At 39.9% G+C, this 15,492-nt stretch overlaps 1 protein-coding gene across 4 annotated transcripts in view; it reads left to right on the forward strand.

Annotated features, from left to right (window-relative positions):
• FNDC3B (fibronectin type III domain containing 3B) overlaps positions 1-15,492 on the forward strand; it is a 174,267-nt gene that overhangs the window by 153,834 nt on the left and 4,941 nt on the right. For all 4 annotated transcript variants that reach the window (XM_068692941.1, XM_068692944.1, XM_068692943.1 and 1 more), the window contains 2 exons: positions 7,437-7,603; positions 10,349-10,476. In XM_068692941.1, the coding sequence (XP_068549042.1) occupies positions 7,437-7,603; positions 10,349-10,476 (295 nt within the window). The remainder of the gene's footprint in view (positions 1-7,436; positions 7,604-10,348; positions 10,477-15,492) is intronic.

Raw genomic sequence — 15,492 nt, forward strand, 5'->3', positions numbered from 1 at the left:
GTGCTCTTGAGTGTGTCTTGGTCATTAAGAATTGTTTTTAACTTTTCCGTGCTGTAATGAGGTATAACAGGCTGGTTGTTGCAGACTAAATGTTTCATTGATTGCAAGACCCGTGGAACAAAATACTTGGAAATCTCCTGACACTGATTAACACAGGGGCTTGGAAAGGTGTACACATCAGAAATGTACCTGCTTTCTGTCTCATTTGCTCTTTGGTGTGTGACATTTAGGGAGATCAAATTAGCATCTCTTGTCCTTTCAATTATGTGTAAGCATTAAGTGGAAATGAAGAAAAATCTGTTTCTAGAAAGCACAATACATGGGAACGTTAGTTGAAGGAGGTTGACCTTTATGTAAAGAGGACGATAAAATTTCTTTCTTTTTAAAATAAACTTTCAGTTTTGACTTCATTTCCTAACCTCAGTAATGTCAAGAAAATCGCATTAATCAAGTTGCAGTTTTCCAGAATACTGTGGATTTTTATTTTCAAGGTGAAACAAATGAATCTAATTATAGTAATTCTTCTGATTTTTTTTTTCCTGTACTGGTAATTAGTCTTTAGTTGTTCGTACAACTAATTATACCCCTTAGTGTCTTAAAAAGCTTACAGTGTCTAGTCTGAAAGAAAGAAATAGCAAGTACATTATTTGTGAGACATTAATCAGTTACTTGTGCTTCCTTTAGGTAAGTATATATTGCAATTAAGGTGAATTCTGTGATTTTTGTGTGTATACAGACAAATAAAAATATGTATAGTTATATTTTAAGGGAATCATTGGGATGAGAAGCATCTTAGATATTCTTTAAAAAATATCAGTGAAGGATTGTTGGCCGTTCTTAGTCTGCTTTTGTAAGTGGATTGTAAGGTTGTGTTTGCTGACATTCTAAACTGTAAGTGCTTTTGTTCTGTTTATTTGCTGAATAAGTGAGTTATGACCCTATATCACTGGGTATACAGTAGTAGTAGCATTTCCCTTTCCTAGCATATGAAAGATTGCTTATGTATATCTTAAACTATTTTAAAATACTTTGTTAAACTGCAGGTATCTTTCATTTAAGGAGATGCAATTCTTGGAAAAAAAAAAAGGAGGAAACAAAGAAAAAGAAAATTAGATCCAAAAGTAGGACCTGCCTAATGACTATAAATTTTAATTGGCACATGCTGGTTTTCTGGTAACTGTTTTTCTTGGTAGGAGTATTCAAATATGAATATCCCAAAGGCCACAGGCACACACAGATGTACTCCTGGAAAATTCTAGCTGCAAAGAATACAGGAATAAAACTTGCAAACAAATTATATAATCCCGTGAATTGATTTCCTTCTTCTTGCATAGTTTTACCTTAACTTGAATACAGGGTGAACTTTTCCTGAGCATACCAATTTCTTTCTGGGATGGTCGGTCATCATCTATGTACAGCTGCAGGGTCTTGCCTTAAGGTTGCCAACGACTTTGACTTCAACAAAAGACTAATGACTCGATGCCTTAATTTATATGGAGGTCAAATCCTGCATTGTTAAATTATTTGGAGTTTACCAATTAACTTCATCAGGCCAGGTGTTTTTCACAGTGTATTTGATTATGAAGCTGCACCTTACCTACCTGAATGTACTGACAAAAATGAAGTGGTAATATTTGCAAAGCAGTAATAATGTGATAATGGTCTGAAACGTGAATTGGTCAGCAGAGATCTGTTGCAGGTCTTTATTCCACCTAAGCAGACAGTAGATCGATAATCTCAGTTAGAGGAGCACTGCCTCACCCCAACCCTTTTACAGAGTCGTTTTGGAAGGCTGTTTGGTTTGTTTCATACAGCATCACCCCTCATGCTCCTTGACCAGGAGTGCGGCTGGTAAGAGCATTAATTTGCTGCTGCTGACCTGCGTTCTCTTCTGCTTTGGTTTTAGCTTTATTAAGGCTGTTCTTATTTGTATCTGCTGTTAATTTTTAACACTTTGCCATTGTAAACCATGGTACTGGTAGCTGCTTAGTAATCTAGTTCTTCTTTGACAGGGCACTGGATGCTCTCCATAATTCCTCCCAGATCTTTCATTTAGATGCTGTTAATTCACACTAAGTTGTGCTCAATATTCTCCGTTCTGTCTGTTCATTGACCTCTGATGTGGTTGCACACAAGAACCACAACGGGCACTTTGACGATCTCATCTACCACCCGGGTAAACAGCAGAACTCAGGTGGTCTATGTGCAATTTTTCTTTGCCAACTTCCCAAAAGTCTAAATGATTGCACAAGGTTGCAGTCTGAAAGGGGACAAAACAGAAGCAATCCCAAGCATTGGCAGCTTTCTTCTCTCTGGCGATCCATCAGGACAAATATGATCCTAAAGCCACGATATGGCAAAGTGGGGTGGATGGGAAGGGGTCTGATGCTTTGATTCAGTCTTCTGTGGTCACAGGCTGCAAATCCAAGCTGCCCTCAGCAGTATGAACTTCAAGGGGAAGATGGTAATGCATCCGCCAGAAATTAATTTTTATTCTGTATGTTGAGGCATCTCCGTTTTCAGTAAGTCCAGAAACGTGACGTGTGGCTATCTGTGGTAAATAAGGATTGCATGCTTAAATTCAGCAGCAGATGAAAGGATGATGTAGTAGAAGCAAGCTAAAAATCAATTTTGGCTGCAAGTGCTCCTTGTCTTGCCTGTGGATGTGCGAGATAATTAAGCAAAGAAAACAAACTCATTTCATTTAGCTGTTAGTACTTCTTTTCCTGTATCTTCCCTCTCTCCACTTAGTTTTGAATTTCTAAGTACAAGGAAAAAAAAAAACAAAACGTGGTCTCCTTCAGTGGGTCATGTTGTTGTTATGCCTGTAAACAGGAATTCAGTTGCTGGTGTAGGGAGGAAGTTGGTTTCTAAACATGCCCTGAGCAAGCATGCTTTATACACTTCCCAAAAGGTACCTTCTGGAAAACAGATCATCGGATCAGAGGGGCCAAAGTGTCCCATCTGTGTTTGGTCCATGCCTCAAATTAGGGCAAGAAGTCAGGGTCGAGGGGCAGGTGCTGCCGAGGGGCTGAGCCCCACAGCGGGGCTGCCCGGCCTTGTTCTGCTCCAGCACTTCGGAGAACTGAATGTTCCCTGTCTCGGGGGGTGAACGAGATGTTTTTGTTTTGAAGCTTTGCTTTGCTGGGTGCGACTGCGTAGTGTAGGGAACTGCTGGTGGGGAAAGAAAATCACTTAAAGCAGTGAGTGTTTGATAATGTTCTTTAGAGAAAATAAGAGGAACAGTCTAAAAAAAAAAAAGTAGGTGGGGGCTATAAATGTGCAGATAACTGGGACATTGCAATAATAACATTAAAAGAGCTGTTGCTTTGTGAAATTCATGTACTTTGCTTTCTAATTGTGCAGTTGCCCGTGTGTGCTGAGCAGCAGCCTCGGGTCACCAGGTCAGCCCCGTGGTGTATTAATGACCGCGATCCAGCCCGAACTGTGGCAGATGACCACGTTTTTCTGGGAGGCAGTAAGAGAGCCATTCAGATGGCTATTATAGCCCTTGTACTTGGCTCAAGATTGCTGTCTTATTTAGTACTGTACATTAGATTTTCTTTCAAATGAAATTGTTGCAAAGACAATCGTGTTACTAAAATACAAACAAAACCAGAGACTTTGAAAGGGAACCTGCTGATTAAGATGTGCCGAGCGATAATGAATGAAGGTAGAGCAAGTATATTCATAATCCTCTGCTTGACTGGAAGTGACTGAAGTGGAGGAAACAAAATAGCTCAAACATGTAAAACATTTCCAAGAAGATCTTCGCAGTGAATAAAAAGGTATTGATGAAAAACTAGCAGCAATGGTGTCTCCCAAACAATCACTCCAGGACATTGTGTTCTCTCTTTTCCTCTCTGTGTAAGTAAATGAATAATCCGTGACTGACATGAGAATGTCTGGGGAAGAGAGAATTCAGATCACTCAAGTGAGATGAGGGGGAAGAATTCTCTGGGGAGAGTCTTTTTCCCTCGAGAAAGTTGCTTCCTTCTCAGTTTGTGCTGTTACTTACGAGGAGAGGCAATACTGCATCACGTTAAATCCTGATACCACAGGTTCACTTCTGGATGGTGCAAATTTAAAATAAATAAAATTACTGTATTGAGGATACAGTTAGCCTGCAGAGTCTTTTCTCAAACACAAAATACCAGGTAAGGAATGCAGCCTAATATCTTCCAAATTTGGCTGGGCAAGCCTTTTAGAATCGAACATCTCTTGGTGCTTATTAGCATACTCTGGGGGTTTACATGAATGGTCTGAGCAGGCAGAGATTAGAGAATGAACACGGCTGGGATGCACTCGAGCACGTTTTGTGTTTTGGTTTTGTCCCTCTTAAAAGGGGGGAGTGTTAAAGAAATAAGCACAAAAGCATAAACATACTTCTTTAAGTGTGTTCCTATATAGGAACAAGAACACTTTGGGCTTGTTTAAATCACTTGTGTACCCATACTAGCCTTACATTTTTACATATACGACGGATTTAACATAACATTGGACCTGCTAGGGAACTAATCTAGTACAAGACTCTGCCATTTACAGGGACCTTTAACTTCTGTCAGTTCTCGGATCCAGTTCACCTTTCAGCCCTATCAGTATATAAGACATGAAGATAAGCTCAAACCTAGCGTATTCTAAAAAGGTGTGGAACAGGGCTTCGATGAAGCACGGTGAACAATGTCAGACTTTCCAAAAAGGCAAAGGTATATAGATCTTACCTTTAAATGTGCTTTTAAAATTGCCTTTAGATTTGGAAAATCAATTTGCAATAATATGAACAAATTGTTGTATTTAGGCAATTTTTAAAGTGTACAGACATCACTGTAGTGGTAAGCAATCATAAGTAATTCAACTTTAAGATCATTGCAGTCCTTCCACAGAAGATATGGAAGACTGAAAAAAGATCAGAGGATATATTGCTTCAATTCTATAGCCGTTTACATCAAATGGGAAATATGCTATTTTTTAACATAACAGAAATAACCCCGGAGAAGCACAGAGTACCTGCTTTGCACATGAGAAAAATACTACATTGTTATAAAAATAATCACTGGTGTATTGAAGCTAAAATATTTCATCCGTATTACGTTTCTTACATCATTGTTTGGATTCTTCTAAAGCATTATTGTCATAGTAAAGCCTATCAGCAATTAAGGTTGATTAACTTACTAGTCAGCCTTTCTTCTTCCAAAATTGGAAGCCATCTTTCTTCAAAGGTGGTTGAATCTCAGAAGTTTGAGTGTGCTTTCATTACGGTCCTGTGTATTGAACGTGGATGCAATTCTGTAATGCTTTTTGCTATCATTACAGATGTTTCTTCAGATAAAAATACGGAAGTAGAAAGGGGTAGAGATGGAAACGGGATGGGAATATTACTCCAATTCCCAAATGATGGGAGGAGCAGAAGTGTTTTGCCAGATCACTTTGTCAGTGTTATGAAACCTTGCTCGTGTTTGAAAGGCAAGACTGTAACTTGAGAACTAGCATCTCTTGGTATTTACACTATAAATATGTCTAAAAAGTGCACTGTAAGCCCAAACTGGGGCAAGAGTGTTCAGAACCATTAGCTAGTAAGGGATATTTATCCTTGCACATTTGCCTAGCTCCACATAGAGGAAGAGCATTGTTCTGTAACATCACATTGCGTCTTTTTTACTATCTGTAGCCCATGGGTAAGAGCCTCTGAGCACTCCCATGAGTACTGCAGTGGCTTCTCAGCGAGCCCGAGGTGCAAAAAGTAGAGTGGAAGAGAGAGACAGTCAGCTTGGTTTTTCAGTCTAATTTCTGGCCTAAAGAAGTGGTTTGTTCATCAGGCTGTGAACCCCTAAAAATCTTACCCCATCACACCAAGTCTGTTGCAGCCTTTTGACCCTGCCATTGCTGCCTGTGTGAACCTGAGAAACGTGAGATGGCAAGCATAAAGTAGTTAAAGCTACATGAGCATGAATTTGGAAAAAGGTTGCCTTTGGAAATCAGCTTTAAAATCTGCTCCTAAAAATTTATGGACATAGCGCTTTGATTTCTAATCAAGGCTAAGGGCTTGCTAAGACTCTCTAGGGGTAGTTAGTCGCATGAGGCCTCAAAGTACATTTTCAGCAATTTAAATTAACTGAACATTTCTTTTTATTACAGATGATTCTTGATCTGTGTTTGTACGTCCTTGGGTTTCAATCATAATGTAATATGAATTGATTTCTGTCCCCGAGAGCTAATGACAGACCCAGTTTCTTTGAAATGTTCAAATTGGTTGTACGGTGTATCTCGTGCAAAGCCAAAGTGATCAGGACTTATTACCCAAGACAAAGCTAGTACCTAGATAGGGAGGTCACAAGCAAATCACGTTGTTGGCTTCCTGGTGGTTTCAAATCAGCTGAAATAGTTAAGGTACTTGAATAAGTGTACTAAATCATCCAAATACCGTGTGATTCTGCGTGGTGAATGTTCTCCAGACTCAGAACTGTCGCAAGTAAGACTGATCCCCAGTGGAGGCTAAGTGGTTTGATGCAAGATGCTGAGGGCTTCCTTTTTAGTTACCCTCAGCACCTGTGGGGTCAGGATCTCAGTTAGAAATTGCTGGCTAACCTACAACTATTACTGAAAAGCATTTATCTGAGCAGAGCAATTGAAAATAGAAGTCAGAGTCTCTAGCAACCAGTACTTTTTTTTTTTCTTTAAGATTGATTTTTTTTTTTCCTGCATTATATTGTTGGACATGATTGTGTGTGTTGAGGTTTGGTCTTGTCAATGGAAATACTTTGGAAGTCACTTCCTTAGTGTCATGTCTTTTTCTTCTTCTCAGCCTGCTCCCAAGCAGACCTGTCATTGCAAGTGTCCCCCGCAGCTCCAGAACTGGCATCCTTCCATCCTACATATCCACCTCTTAGTTACTATGCTTTCCCTCTTCCTTTTCATTCATATTCCACAATGTATTAAATATTAAATGCAATCCTGATGCTCTGATTTACATAGTGACTCCGACTTAAGGTGGCATCGATAAGGGCACGATCTCATCTGTGGGTCTTAGTGTGTGAATAAGGTCCAAATCAAGCAATAAAAGACTCAAAGAATTAATCTTGCTTTAAACATCTTTAAACTAGCAGCACACTCAGTGTATTGTAGCAGAGCACGAGTTTAATCCATTTTGATTACTACAAGGTAGAAAATGTGTTGACAGAAGTATTTCCAGATACTTAACTTGCAAAAATGATTACATGAATTATTATTTGCAAAAGGGGCAATGAAACTGTTCTGATTTACCTAATTCAATAATCATCGTGTGCTAGTAGCAAACCATTTTTAAACTTGCATTTAACAGCTTTGCAAAGCATGTTCTGTCAGTTTTCACATGTATGCGTTGAGCTGATAGATGTAACAGACTGAAACATTAGTGCTGCTCCAACGTAATTATGTATTTTAATTTTCATTGTTTTCAGGTTTATTCCAATTTACAGGGGACCAAGTCATACCTACAAGATTCAAAGGCTGACAGAATCCACTTGTTACTCGTTTAGAATACAGGCTGTCAATGATGCTGGGGAGGGACCCTTCTCAGAAATAGTTACCTTCTGCACAACTAAGTCAGTCCCACCTGCAATCAAAGGTATGTAATATTTTACATATATCTAGGTAACATGTAATTATTTAAGTAATTGATAAATGCAATCACTCTGTAAATGTTAACGTAAGTATGCAATAACAAAAAATTGGTGCATGCTGCTTCTGTATATCTGTGAATAATGAAGTTACATGATGGAGGGAAGCTAAATTATCACAAAAAAGTTCTTATAAGCAACGTAAATGTTGTACCTACCAGCGTTGTTATACAGACACAGGTAAAATGCTGCTACTAACAATAACATTTTCCAGGGGATGCTCTTAATTACTGGAACACTTCCATAAGGAGTATAACAGCTGCACTACATACGTGTACATACCAGCTCAAGTGTTAGAATTGCATTCTGGTTTGGGTGGGTAACGTTCAGCAGAGCATTTCAGAGTTTATTTTTCTTTAATTTAGAAAATTAGTAACAAAGTCACATACATAAAACATTTGATTCATTATGTCTCTTAGCATGCGTTCCGCTAGAAGAACAAAAGGCCTAATTAAATAAAGTTGTATTATGATACATCTTTTCCTTTGTGTGATTTCTGCCCCAAGTAATTCTGCTCCTTCTTCCAAGAACTATTATGCAGGGAGCGGATTTGCTATATTGGTTGTCAGATAAGCTGAAATCAGATGCCATGCTAACCTTTTCTTTTTTTTTTGTTTTTCTGTGTGCTTAAAACTCATTTTTCAAGCTGTACTATTTACCATGAGAAATAGTAATCATTAGTTTGTCAGAGCGGTTTAATTTGTAGCTCCTGCTAGGTTAACCAGGCTTGCTAGGACACATGCTAAGCCTACGGTACTGTTGCCTTCTCTCCTCTTAGCAGCACTGACTGACTAAAGATAGCACAGGCAGGCACTGTAGTCACAGTCTCATTCTGATGGACAGAAATCCGTTTTAGTAAGTTCAGCTCTCACTTAGATTTTTGGTTTGTTTTGAGCTGCCTGAGTACTGAGTCCCTGTTAAAGGTGACTCATACCGAGGGCTGAATATCACGCCATGAAGACAGGGTGCAAATACTGGGTTGTGTGTGGGATGGGACCACAGGTACACGACAAAACACAGAGAAAAGGGCACAGCAAACACTGTGTTAGTGAACGCTGCCGTGAGAAGGTAATGCTACGGGGAAAAACGATCCCTTGAGGCAGCCAACAACATAATCATGTTGATTCCTTCTGTATTCAGAGCAATACAGAGGAATGTATGCCATAAACTTCGTTCTCCAGGTATCAGAAGCACATGTTTATTCCGTAAAGTAGCCTACTCCTTCAGTAATGCCAACCCTAAAACTGAATATTGATAATGGCAGTTTTGTAAGTATCAGACAAAAATCTACATGTATCAGGGGAGGGAACAAAAAGGAGAGAAAATAATTGAGAAAGTTGTTGTCAGCTGAAATGAAGGTGTCTATTATCAGTCTCTCAACGCAGGCAGATGTGCAGAGAGAAACGAATATTGATGACATTTGGGTCTGCGTAAGATTCATGTGTTCCTCTTGAGTGGAAGCAAATTAATCTAGAATTCACATAATGTATGCGGCCGCAGCAGCGTTTGTTTCCTTGATAGAGTCTCCTGTTGTCTGTTTTCAGGGGCTGTGAGCCTACGTTGCCTTTAACGAGCTCATGGCCTTGCACGTGCATGTTAACTGCTTGGTGAAGTCTTTAGCACCAGTGTTTCTCCCTGCTTCATTTTTTGGTCATGTGCTTTCTTGTTGTGCCTGATAAATACGTTGGTGGAGCCCAAATGCTGTCACAGTTGCCTTCCAGTGGCACATGCTTAGCTGTGCATGTACACATAGCTGCTCTGCTCGGCTCACCGGCACGCTTGCTGGTGGGCATAGCACGGCATTCAGGTGGTAAGAGATCTGTTCACCAGGAAGGCAGCATTTTAACAGCTGGCAAAGTGGAGTTTATTGGAATTCCAGTGAAAGCACAAGTCTAAGCCTTGTTAAAAACACCAGGTTTGATCATCTCAATTTCAGGCTCAGAATTATTCATGAGTCCAGGTATTTAAAATGATGCTTGTACTTCTGGTTCCCAGGCTGGACTTTAACACATAACACTAATATGTATTTAATACATATGTATTTAATATTTTATACATATGCAAATATTAAATACATTTGTATTTAATATTTAATATTAATATGTATTTAATACATAACTCTAATATAGATTATTTAAATTCTGTTCTGACATTCCTCCTCTCATTCTTCCTGAACGAAATATTCGATAGTAGTTCTCTCTTTCTGTGCTGTGTAGCCGGCTGCCCTTGGGCATGGGAAGAGCACACAAATATCTCCACTGGTACAGGTGACTGCTCAGAACTTCATGAAGTTGCTGCTTTTATTAATGCCAGTGTAATTCCTGAGTTGGCTTCTGCTTCAAAAAGCCCATTGCATTAATTATCTTTGAATTTCACCAAATTTTCTCTGCATATTGTTTGTTACTGTTTAACACCACAAGAATCCAGAACTGCTTAAATCAGGCAAGATTGTCTTGAAATAAGTGAGACTTTTGAGTGACTTAAAAATTCAGCCCCATGAACTTCTTTCATCCAGTTGTGATAGTAATTTGCTTTTTGGCCACATAAATGTATTATAGATTGTGCTATTAAACCCGTGATGTCCTGAGATTCTCTTTTTAAAATGTTCTGTTCTGTAGTGAAGTGCATGTAAAATAAGTAACGTTTGAATGAGGTCTTTATACTAAATGCTTGTACATTTATTTTTATTGTAGCCCCTCGGGTGACACAGTTGGAAGGAAATGTTTGTGAAATTGCCTGGGAAATGGTCGCACCCATGAAGGGGGATCCTGTTGGTTACATTCTGCAGGTACTGGTTGGAAGAGAATCTGAATATAAGCAGGTAGGAAAATGTTCTCAATTGTCTTGTCTAATTGATGGAAACAGAAATAGTTTTGACCATTCTTCGGGCTGCTTCTTTCTACTGCATTGAATTACACCCTATGGTGATGCATCAGGTGAACTTCGGTATAGACTGAGTCAAAATCAAGAACTGTATGTAGTAGGTTGTTTTCTCCCCCAAGGGATTATATAGAACACGGTTATCTCACCGGAATGATTTACGCCCTCTCCAGAGCTGATTGCTGTTCCCAACTGGACTAACCCATAGAAAGTTACAATTCTGTCCACCCAGGATTTCTGCTGGTGCTGACTGCTGCCTAGAGATGAGATGAGCGCGGTGGATCGTTTTTCCTAGTTCACTCAGTCACTTCCTGGATTTTCAGGGTAGCTCTCAAGCCTTTGTATCAAGGATTTCACTCAAGTAGACAACTTTTAATTGGTTTGTTCCGCCATCCCATTCCTGTGTAGGGTGTAGATGTATGGATGTGTTACTGCTCTGCATCAGGTGCCCCACAGAAACTGTGGACTTACATATACCTGAAGTGTGGCTGATCTAGTCAGACATAGCAGGAAGATTTCAATATGCCTTTTGCAGTACTGGCTTTGCATTCATACTGTTGTTATGTATTTTAAACTAGCATGGTTGTGTTTTATGGACAAGAATGTGGCATGCTTTGCATAATGGATTTGAGTTTTTTTTCATGTAGGTCAGTTTTTGGAAAGAAAGGTCCTATGAAAACTGAGTTAGATCTTTTTCACGATTATTATGTTTGCCCTGTGAAAACACAACCACATCCCGTGACTATTTGGGAACAGTTGTGCACACAGAGTGGGACAGAGCTGAGCATGGAGTCTGCTTGGACTCCTTAAGGAAGCTTGTGCAACTGTTGCTCAAGCTTCATGGCTGTGATACATAAGTACTAGTCCTGGAAGAATTTTACACTACAGATCTTGACCCAGTTGTTTGCTCAGAAGCCCTCCAGAAGATGCAGAATGTGTTGTTCTTCATATTAATTTCATTCAGAGAAGAGAAAATCCATGCGTGCACACTGTGTTGACTAAGTGTGAAGTAGCCTGCTTCATTTTTCCTGGCACAGAGTAGGGTGCGTGCTGAAACAAGTGCCCGTGTTTCACTTCTCTCATTCATACAGTGTAGCTCAGCAGGACACCACACTGATTTTTTCTGGGACTACCAGCAGAACAGTTTAAAGGAGGGCATCGTAACACCTGTCTAGTATGTTTTGTATCTAAAGTGAATGAATATAGCAAACTTCCTGTGAAGTAAAACATTAACTGGAGAAAACAATGTCTCATTGCCATCTGTTAACTCTCTAAGTTTGAGTTCCCCGATCTGCAGTGTATGTACATCTTTGGGATGCTCTCGAGAGAAGTAAGAACACCTTGGAGGAACCCACTGTACTTGGGCCTCATTTATGTTGTAGAAACACATACAGACTATATAAAATACTAATTTTCATTAACATATGAAACAAGTGAAATTGCTTTAGCATCTCATTCCCCTGCTGCAAATTTAGCTACTGGCATGCTCCTGGGTAAAGCTCCTGCTCCTGTAGTTTCTGATCATCACACCTGAGCTGCCTCCCTCTATTTGTAGCCCCATGGATGCAGCCCTCCGCATCCCATAAGCCACCCTTCCTCCGCCATCCGGCCTTGCAGAGCTGGTGTCAAAGTACTCAGACACCTTTCTTTCAGACTGCTGGCATCCCTGCCCTCTTCTGGATGAACTTGTGGGTAAATATTTCTCTTCTCAGAATTGTGTCTGATGAGTTTGATTTGCAGGAGCTAAGCAGATAGTAATTTGGCTACCTAAAAAGCACGTTAGAGATACTGAATACTCCTTTTCCTATTTCTTGAGCAGTATGTTCTTTTTTTGTGTACTTGTACGCTTTATTTGGACACATCAGAAAGCAGTGCCATGTGACATTACAGTTCCTTTTAGGAAATCAGATCTTCCTTGTTTACAAGTCAGGAAGTAAACCACTGCAAACTGCAGGAGTCGCTGGCTGAGATTGGTTTTTGTGTTTCCTGCAGTTTTGTCTGACAGAGCTTATTCAGTTAGAACTTAGCTTTCAGTTGTGTTGAAATCATCCTCAGCTTTGCATAGGGTTAACCTCAAGTGAGTGCGAGGGGCTGGGTTGTGCAGCACAAGCAGGTGAAGTTTGGGATAATGTTCTCCTAGCACGCAGCAGCCTGAGTTTTAGTTTCCTATTTGAACAGCTTTGGGGATCAACTCACTAAGGAGCCAACTCTTAATAAGAGATGTCCGAGGGAAATGACAGCGCTAAGTTGTAAAGCTCCTTCATCCTCAAATCATCTGCCTGTGAGGAAAAAAAAAATCTACGTTTGAAATTTCTGAAAATTTGAATAAAAATTCTGAGAAAAACTGTCCCTAAATGTTTTACAAATGAAAGTAAGTGCATTGCAAAAATGTACAATGTCCCAGCAGTGCAGTGGAAAGGCTGCTTTCCCGAGGGCCTTTCTGCACCAAGAGGTGGACACCTGGGAGAATCCAGTCGATCTTACCAAGCTCTGATTTTTATTGTTTGTGCTCTGTTCCAGACTCGGCACACACACAATCTCTGAAACACTCACTGTACTGTTAATTTGTTTAAAGTTCTGATCCACAAGCCCATGTTTTTCCTTCTCTGTTTTAAATAGCAAGTCAAAGACACTTGTACTGCTTACAGGCCAGAATAATATATATAATATGCATATGTATAACAGGCATTGACATTCAGTCTTTGTGCTATTTATGCTGAGTATTTTCTCTGCCTCCTGATGCCAGATTTGTGTAATGAGATGGAACAAATAATTTACTTCTGTTAGAGAATGTAAGTGCAGCCCACCTTGTGTCCACACGCCTCTAAAGGGTTCCAGCAGTGGAGTGAGTGACACTAATTATGAGTCTGGGTAAAACAAGAAGCCCAGACTCTTTCTTACAGAGGAATCTGTCAAATGACTTAGAAGAAATAAAACCTTTCAAGTGGGCATGCTTTCTAAATAAATAGAAAGAAAGAAAGAAAGAAACCTGCCTCTGTTTCTGTTTCTTGATCACCATACGAAACAGGCTTGTATTAATTATTAAATGCCGTGGTCATTGCAATAGAGTGCAACAGCCACGTAAGGTTATCTTACACTTCCCAGTGTGTTGCCTATAGAGCAATTGTGGCTGTCATATTTTTATTATTTGGAGAAGATTGAGGGGTTTTGGAATTATTTAATGACATCTGTGAAACGGAGAAATCCTTGCCTACAGGAATTCTCTAAGCTGTCTATTTTGATCAATAGTATCAAATGCCGTAAGGGGCTTCAGCAGTGGTTTATTACTTGTGATGATATTTTCACTGAGGGAGCAAGGCAAAAAGCTCATCATGTTTTTATTATATTCTCAGGTGCCTAAACAGAAGAGCTGTTTCTAGGAACTGAAAGCGATAAATTGGGTGGATTCTTTACTCCGTTTTGGTGGCCACCAAAGCATTGTGTGCTATATATATATATATAAATGCTGCTTTACACAATCATATTGGGTTAACCTTTGTTTAGCAAGTTCAAAGGCCTTATACATAATGGTCAAATTAAAAAATAAATTACTTTTTTGTTTCGTTTATTTTGTTTTGCTGTGTATGTGAAGTCTGTTCACAGAGTGTAACTGCATTAACAGCCAAGCATTTATGTTTGTGCTGAGAGCATTCTGCCCTGGATTAGCATGGTCCTGGGGGCACTAAGGCAGACAAAATTCAGCGTGGACACTAAGGCAGGTAAAACTGAGCTCAGGCCAGTAGTGCCTTCTGTTGCATAGCCCTCGAGGGCTCTCGCTGCAGCCAGTTGTGCAGGATGCAGAGGCTGCTGTGGGAAGGGATGATGATTAAGCACAAGAATCGTTTGCCTGTTGCAGAGAAGGGACGTAGCTCCACTGGTGCTAACAATCTTCACTGAAAGCAGGACAATTTCCATCACCTTCCTAGCTCTAGCACAGGAAATGGTTTGTCTTTATCAGCACTGAATATTCATGTATTTGGTGTTCCTTTGACTGTTCCTCAAGCCTTCTTTAAAGATGCACGGTTCTCTCACTTGGCTGTCTGGCTTTTTTCTGAGAAGTGCTGTTGAGTAGCTGGCTTGAATGGCCATCTGTATCTATTAGACTGTAATGAAGATACAAGTCTTTGATTTAGCTGACCTTAGCCTCCAGTTACACCGGTATCCACCACCCGGCCACACCGAAACAAGTAACAGAAACAATTAACTGCAGAGGTTTTTTTCGATGCAAAGACAGGTTGTATAGATCCAATCCCTACTATCTCTGAAATGTAATTTTGGAAGTTTAGGTGGTATTTTTTTAAATTAAAATTCAGTTTGGGGTTTTTACTGTTTTGGTTTTTGTTGTTGTTTAAGTAGTGATGTTTGTGGCAAATGAATTACTTTATGGCAAAGGCATGTGGAACTCCTCTGATGATGCATTTTGAAAGGAAGTTAATAATGACAACAGCACCAAAAATACACATAGCTTACAGCTGTGCTGGACAGCTTTGGGTTGTGATGTCTTAGAGACTACAGAAATAGGGGGCTAGCTAGGTCCCTGAAGTAGAAGAATTCTGACTGCTGTGGTGGAGGAACGTTTCCAATTGCCATTGGAAAATGCAGTGGCAGGGCCTTTCTTGATAAGAGGTATGCTTTGCAAACAGATGTTTCAGCCTTCACATTAATTCTGTGGGCAGCTACAGTGCTTGTAATTGTTTTTTGCTGTGATGTATTACTGTACCTTAATGGCTTGCTTCTTGGTGGCTTTGGGAAGATGAGCAAAGATTGCAAGAAAGGCAATGGTGTGTAGCTTTGGTTAATTGCAGACATTTACAGCATGAATTCGTTGTGCTCCTGTCACTTGAGCTACAATGAACTTCCTGTGAATGCTGGGCTTACGTGATGAAGGTAAAATAATTTTGTTGGAGCGCTGCTTCTTGCCTTATGTCTTGGGGCCAGGAACCAGCTGGTTACTGGA

The sequence above is a fragment of the Anas acuta genome, chromosome 9 (genome assembly GCF_963932015.1).
Source record: "Anas acuta chromosome 9, bAnaAcu1.1, whole genome shotgun sequence".
Classification (NCBI taxonomy): Eukaryota; Metazoa; Chordata; class Aves; order Anseriformes; family Anatidae; genus Anas; species Anas acuta.